Raw genomic sequence first — 7,775 nt, 5'->3', positions numbered from 1 at the left:
TATAAAATAATTAAAATATATAATATATATAATAATATATATATATATATATTTTTATTATATATATATATATATATACATATATATACATATATATATACATATATATTATATATATTATATATATATATAATATATTACATATGTAATATCATATATATATATATATAATATATATATAATATATATATATAGATATATATATATATATACATATATATATAATATATATATATATATATAATAATACGTGTGGGAAATTGATATAAAGGTTTTCCTTTTTACATGTACTGAAATATAATGAAAATATACACTCTATCACCAAGTTGAAAGTTACGAGAATACGTTTAGAAGATCGCGAAAATAGGGTTGATAAACTTTTAATTTCGATCTGACTCGACATCGCGTTCGCATGAATCCCCGGCTATGAATCGCGAATCCGCTACACGAACGTCAACAAACCCTCGTGGATGTTGGTGTCGTCCACCATGAAGGGGTCGGGCGCTGATTTTGCTCACTCTCAGCTGGAGAAATACGGGTGGAAAGAAGGTAACCACATTTGTATTATTGTATTTGTATTTTTTTGAATTGCAGATTCGGAGAGCATCGGTTATGGGTGTTTTGAGTGTGTGAAGTTGACTGCTATTAGAAGTCCACAGTAGATTCAATATGTTGTTTATTGTTTTCAATTTCAGTCCTATAGGAGCTTGATTGATGCAGAAGTCCGTCTCATGCTTGTTTCTTCTAGATTACTGTAGTATTTTTACGAATATCTTATATTATCTTTATTATGGCTTCTATTGTAAAACAATCAATAGACCGAGGTTTTACCTTGCCAGAAAGAAGGCTACATGTGGGATGTTGGTGACCTTCACCGGAGCCCTAAGGGCCGGAAGCCAGAGCATTGCTGATTACCCAACCACTGTATAGAAGCCAGAAAATTAAGTCTGACCCAGAATCAAAGTAGCCTACTATTGAAAATTGTAGTTATACCATTAACCCAATGCTGCTGGGTGGTTTCCAAAAGGAATACGGAATACAAAGAATTCAGTGGAATACGAAAGCCCTCCCTCCCAGGCTGTATTCATAATGATCTAGGCCCTGCCACCAGGCGATTGTGTTGGCATAGCATGCACGGCATGATTGTACTGGACTGGCACATAATGGCATGTTTACACTGTCCACCTGGAATATTGTCCAGGCATGCCTTGGCATGTATGTACATGCTACCTGGGTGTGAAGGGTTAATAAAGCTGGATACTGATGGTGGGTATTGTCACAGAGACTGACGCACACTCTAGAGATGAAGTCCCAAAACAAGGGTATCAGTGAACCCAAAATCCAAACCTAACCTTTCCTTCCCTCTAATTATTCTCTAGACTGGGGCAACCCCCCTAATGTCCCCATTTAGTAGCACTTCATGCTAACATACAAGAAATGCAACACTAAGAACTCTGGCTGTGTAAGGGTATTGCAGACCAAGGTTTATTTGTTGTGGACTTAGTCTCTGAACGGTGAATGCAACAGATATTTTCATCATTTCACAGTAAATATGGGGTCACAGCAGCTGTAGCTGTGTTGTTTCTAATTTTTATGCTCTATATGATGGTAGTGTCCATTTCCTTCAATCTCTATGCATTCCTTTTAGTAACATAACCATGATGATGTTTTACACATATTCTTAGTGGGCTAGAAGTTATGATAGATCAACATTGAATTATGAAAGGCAGAGAAAACAATGATAGACAATACTTTGAAACTGTAAAAGTCTGAAGAAAGTAAAAAAAAAGTGTAATTGGCATCAGTCACAAGCCCACCAGCAGGTTGTGTGCATTGCATCTGGATGATATCACTTATATGCATTATTTGTTCTTTACAGGAAAAGGATTGGGAAAAGAAGAGAAGGGAAATACAGAACCATTGAAAGTTAAACTAAAGTTCGATAAAACACTGGAATGGGCATGATGTTGGAGAAGAGTTCAAATTCCACTGGTGGGACCATGTGTTCAACAAAGCTGCTAAGAATATGTCAGTTGATGATAAGGTAAATTTAAATGTGTAATTGCAGTGAATATTGGAGTGGTTGTAGTGTTATCTCAGTGCCAAAGCATTTCTTTGTTTGCCAGTGTTTAAGATGCAGCTTTGCTTTTAAAGGGCATTTTTATTTGTCTAGTTATTTGTTAATTAATTAATTTATTATTTATTAATGTTTTTCAAATCATACATGTATTGTGAATTGTTTTAATATTTTTGTCAAAAGATGGTAGGAAATGTAAGTAATTATAAGTAATAAGAAGCAAATCACAAATCTGTAAATCTGATGACATTTACAACATGGAAATAAATTATCTGCCAATATAATTCACTCTATAGGCAAAAAGAGTTCAGTATTCAGCCAACTATACTAATGTAAGGTACATGCTAAGTGTCCATGTCTTCTTCCCCTTTTTTTTTCTTCTTTTCTTCGTTCTTCTTCTTTGTGAGAGCAGAGTGAGAGTGAGGGTGAGAGAAAGAATGCGAGAGAGTGAGAGACAGAGACAGAGACAGAGACAGACAGACAGACAGACAGACAGACAGACAGACAGACAGACAGACAGACAGACAGACAGACAGACAGACAGACAGACAGACAGACAGACAGACAGACAGACAGTGTTTATGACTCACTCACTCATGCACTCAGGAGTGTGTGTGTGTTTGTTTGTTTGTTTGTTTGTTTGTTTTAAAGGAAGGAGAGAGCAAGAAAGAGTCAGTGTGAGGGTGAGTGTGAGTATATATCCATTTACTTGTGGGCATATAAGCATATATGTGTTTCATCTGAATGCAGTTATTTATAGGTTTATTTGTTTTGCTCTAAATAAATAAAACCTTTTTATTTACCAGAATGGGTCAGTGGAGATCATCAGGACAGAAGACTTACAAGTGAGCAAAAAACTATCAGCAAAGATGAATATGTATAATGGTTTGTTAAGGTAAGATATTTTTATAACATTTTATAACATACTTCTTTATAGAATGGTTGATTCCATATGTCTTTCTTCATTGAGGGTCATCAAATTTCAGCTTATTGAATTGGAAAAATTGGATTCAAAAGTAGTAGGAAAGTCTGTTGAACTTATTTCTGCATAATTACAACTAATATATAATAGAAGAGAAACTTTTTATTACTATTCAATGTCAAATATTTTTATATATTGTGTAACCCACTGATGCTGGGTGCATGGACTGACCACTGCAGTTTAGTTCTGTGAAGTTTATTTACACAGAGATAGTTCCACAAATGCTGAATGGTTAATGGTTAAAAGCAAGAGAAATGTGCTAGACATCTAAGGTCATGTAGCACTATAGTTAATGTTTGGGAAGGGTGGTTGAGTTAGTGATTAGTTGTCTAAGCTAAAGGAATTGGTGAGTGAAAGGGTTAGGGTCGGGTGTGGTAGGAGTTAGATTAGATGAAGGATATGTACGTTTGAGGAAGAGAATAGGTTGTTGAAGCAGAAAGTGTGGGATTCTGAAAGGATGTCTGATAGGGTGGGAGGTCGGTGAAGGGAGGATAGATGGGGGAAAGCAGAGGTACGGGTTGTTTCAAAACGTGGGCACGATAATAGGATGTGTGGGATTGAAAGGGGAACATTACAACTGTGCAGGGACATTGGTTTGACATAAGGTGTTTTCTGATTGATAAGTATGGATGAGACATAAAGGGAATGTGGGGATAAGACATAATGATAATTGGGGGTATTGGAGGATGTGTTAGAAAGGTCTCTTGAAGGCATACAATAGATGGACTATAAGAGGAAAGGATATGACGAAGGTCAGGTCTGTGGGAGCGGAAACCGCGAATATTCCAATGAAGGATAGTTATACTTTACTGATTTTGAGGGGGGAAGCAGTTAGAGGGTGGGAAAAGGACTGAGAGGTCTGAGATGGGAGAGGTGTGGGAGTTGGTGTTCTACTAGGAGGGGTATTAGGAGATGAGGAAGGGGATACTTTGACATAAGGGATTCACGGTGTGATCCAGGAGGGAGTGGAAGGGATAGAGGGGATGGTGGGAGGGATAATGTGGGCGGGGTTGGGGTCGGGGGGGATGGGCTGTGTTGGGAGGGGGTAGGAGGATAGGGTGTAGGGGGGATATCGTTAGGAGGAGGATGGATATCAGCAGTTACTTGGAGTGTGGAAGGAGCAAGAGTTGTAAGATTTGGAGGTTGAGTGTCAGTTTTCATTAGGTAATCTTGAATATTTTCAATGGTTTCTTCTTCTGAGTTGGTTTGGGAGTTTTGGGGATATAGGATTTCTTGTGAGGGGGGAAGAGAGGACTGGTGTCTCAAGCAAAGGAGTAAAGGAAGGTGGAGGTGATTGTGTGGTAGGGGAAGAGGGGGTGGAACGTTTGTTCTGTCTGTTACGGGTAGTGCGAGGAGGGAGAGGGGAAGGTGTTGGGGTTGTGGTGGTGATTGAGATATCTGTAGTAGAGATTGGAGTGTCTGGATTTAGGATGGCAAAAGAGTTTGACTGGGGAAGGTAGGAGGTAGAAGAGGGGGGTTTAGATGTTGGAGTAAGGAGAGTAAGAGAGAAACACGTCGACGTGCTTCTTGTCTGGCTTCACGTAGTGTGAGTCCAAGTTTGAATCTGAGAGTTGCCACCTCAGACACAAATTTGTTGGTGAGGCAGCCCATATAAAAACATTATGGGGGCCGCCACAGTTGGCACATGTGCGTGATTGTGCAGGGCAGTTAGATCGGGTATGGCCAGGTTGGGCACATAGTGGGCATCTGGCTGTGGAACGGCAATGTTTGGCTGGGTGTCCTAGACGCCAACAATTTTGGCACTGCTGTGGAGGAGGTTGGTATGGACGAACAGGGAGGGATTCTCCTCCTATATAGACGTTAAAGGGAAGGTCATGTCTACGGAAGGTAATTTGGCTATGTTAGTGGGTTTCTTTCGATACCTCTGGGGGGAATGGAGTAGCATTGTACTGACGTTGCATCATAGTCTGTGAGACAGGCAAGTAGGTCTTCTCCACAATCTGACCAATCTTTGTCATAGATTGGGCAATTTGCTGGGGAGATTGAAACTGTTCCGGTGCAAGTATTGAGGGGTGGATGGGGTTCTGCAAGGATGGGGTTACCATATATGTCTGTTAGTTTTGTAATGCTATAGCTGGTTTTCGGATGTACTGTGACAAGACGGGAGCGGTCGGGTCGGCTACGGAAAGAGACTTTACCTACTTGTTTTTGGAGACATTGTTGGAAGAGAAGGGTGTTGTCAGAGTTAGGGAGCTGTGGGAGGGATCACGAAAAATCGGTCCCATTTGGCTGCGCTGAGAGGGTATTCATATTGTTGTAGTGATAGGGGTAGTCGAAGGGCGGGTGCGTGACGATGGAGTAGTGTTGAGGGAGGTAGTGTTATGGGGAGGTGGCCAATAAGGCTGTAAGGTATTAATAAGGGAGGATGGGGTGGTTGATGTTGGAGGTTGTGGGGGTAGAGGTGATGAAGTTGAGGTGCTGGGAGAGTGGAAATGTTTCTTAAGGATTGGTTGTTGGCTACTGTACTAGTAGGCATTGATGAGGGGGTAGTTGTTGCAGTGTTCGGAGCCGTGGTCAAAGGAGAGCCTGGGGTCAGGGAATGGGTGGGTTTACATCGTTGGGGCTATTTGATAAAGGGGCAAGCCTCATTGCCCCTAATAGTGGAGATAAAGTTTTCATTGCTGGCCATGGTAAGCCTGGATCTGTTGGGGATAAAGACAGTCCACCCCTCAGGGTCCCCTTGAGGGGTAAGGGCTAGATAACAATCAGGGGAATACCGTGCCCATGGCTCCCTCAGGCCGTTCAGGACTGGCACAAAGTCAGCCTTTCATCCTTTCAGCACGGCTCTCACACCTTAGGAGGTGGATAGTAGAAGGGTTTGGTGAAGGGACAGAAACGAAAGGTGGGAAGGATAAAGACCATGCAAAATTAGTTGAGTCGAGGGCTGAGTCCCAAGGTTGGGGAGTTCCCCATCATTGGGTCCAGTCTCCGCCTCCTAAGCCCCCCCACGACAACAACGGGCAGGGATTGGGGGGGTCCACAAATGCTGAGCCACCAGGGAATCAGTTGTTAGTCCCCTTTGTGCCTCCTCTGATTTCTGCAATCCCTTTTTATACTGTTATTATTTCTATTGACATTATGATTTTTATCACGCTATAAAATACTAATAGCAATAGAGAATAAAAAAAGCTTTTTGAAAATCAAGATGCCTCTGTGAGCATTTTCCATATCCTCAAGTTCACTCTAAAAATGTTTTCCATTTGATTTCTGGGCATTCTCTCCAGAAAATTGTCCTAACAAAATAGTGATTTCCCCTTTCTTAATCTGAGCTTTATCATGAATTTGATTTATGGTCTGACCAAAGTTGATAATTGATCTCACCTCAATATTGACAAAGTTCATGTTATTCAAACTGATTCTATTTGAATCTACCATCACCACCTTCCTGATTGTCCTTTTGACTCATGCTTAGACAAATTATAACACATCAGTGAGAAAGTGTTTTGATGCATAAGCCCTAAAATCTATGCCTATTTTCTCCCCATTTTATGCATTTTTCATAAAATTTATTGTGATGTAGCACTTTTTTTTTTTTTGGGGGGGGGGGGGAAATAATTTAATAAAAACCTAAATGGTGCATTCTCAGTCTCCCTCTCCCTCAGCCCACCTGTGCTTATATTAATCTCTATCTGTTCTTAGTATTGTTTCTATTGCTTAGAAATTCAGTGCATAATAGTGTGTATGTTTGCCTCTTGCAGGGTGGGACTCTACATAAATCAGAAATATGAAAGATTCAGACAGTGATTCAGATGAATCTGTAGAACGTGATTTGTCCCACAAACTTACAGATGAGGAGTTGTTTAAGCTCTGTGGAGGTCGTACAGCGCACAAGTAAGTTGATATTAGAGGTGATATGAATGTTTCATCAAGTAAATATGAGAGGAGATAATGTTTCACTGACAGTACAAATGAGTTAATTTTCTTGCATTATCAACATTTACACATCTTAGTATATCATGTATATATTAGTATTTACATTGACATTTCAAATACATTATTCTTGATAATGAGTTTTGTTGAACAAATCAAGTGTACCGAGTCTGGCTGTATATTTTGATATCTCTTTTCAACATCATTACATTTATTTTCTTTAACAGAGGAGCACGTCATGGCCTGAGCATGTCAGCCAAATTAGCAAGAGTGCAAGAGCAAGAGCAAAAGCTGATGGAAAAGTGGAAAAACACAGAAGAAGAACCACACCAGACTGCTGACAGAGAAATGTCAAACAGTCAGGAAGAGAAGAAGAAGAAAAAGAAGAAGAAAAAATCAAAGATGGATACACAGATGGAAGAATCACTCGTCACAGAAGAGGTGGAAGTTCCAGAGGAAGATGTATCACTGCTGCAGTGGTGAAGGAGCAGAAGGGAAAAAGAAGAGAAAAGAAAAAGAGCAAAGACAAAGACCCCTCAGAAAATGATGGGATGGATGAGACCGTAAGTAGCATACCAGAAGAGGAAGCCGAGGGAACTCACAAAACCAAAAAGAAGAAAAAACATGATAAAGGTAGACAGAATGAAGAATGCCCTCCAGTTGCGGAAATCATCACAGACATTCAGGTGAAAAAGAAGCACAAAAAATCAAAGTATGTCCAGAGAGATCCTGAAGAGGAACCAAATTTCTATGAGAAAGAAAATATGCAAGCAGAAGTAAATGCAAAAGTTCAAAGCAGTGAAGATGAAAAAAAGACAAAGAAAA

The 7,775-nt window shown here is 40.0% G+C and overlaps 1 protein-coding gene across 1 annotated transcript; it reads left to right on the top strand.

The window, feature by feature from the left end:
* Window positions 1-6,768: 6,768 nt before the first annotated feature.
* LOC119571855 (G patch domain-containing protein 4-like) lies at window positions 6,769-7,775 on the top strand. The gene is made up of 2 exons (XM_037918969.1): window positions 6,769-6,911; window positions 7,178-7,775. The coding sequence occupies exons 1-2, from the start codon at window positions 6,805-6,807 to the stop codon at window positions 7,431-7,433; spliced, it is 363 nt and encodes a 120-aa protein (XP_037774897.1). The 5' UTR covers window positions 6,769-6,804; the 3' UTR covers window positions 7,434-7,775.

Source organism: Penaeus monodon, unplaced genomic scaffold (genome assembly GCF_015228065.2).
Source record: "Penaeus monodon isolate SGIC_2016 unplaced genomic scaffold, NSTDA_Pmon_1 PmonScaffold_8406, whole genome shotgun sequence".
Lineage (NCBI taxonomy): Eukaryota > Metazoa > Arthropoda > Malacostraca > Decapoda > Penaeidae > Penaeus > Penaeus monodon.
This window is presented reverse-complemented; position numbering and strand designations above follow the sequence as displayed.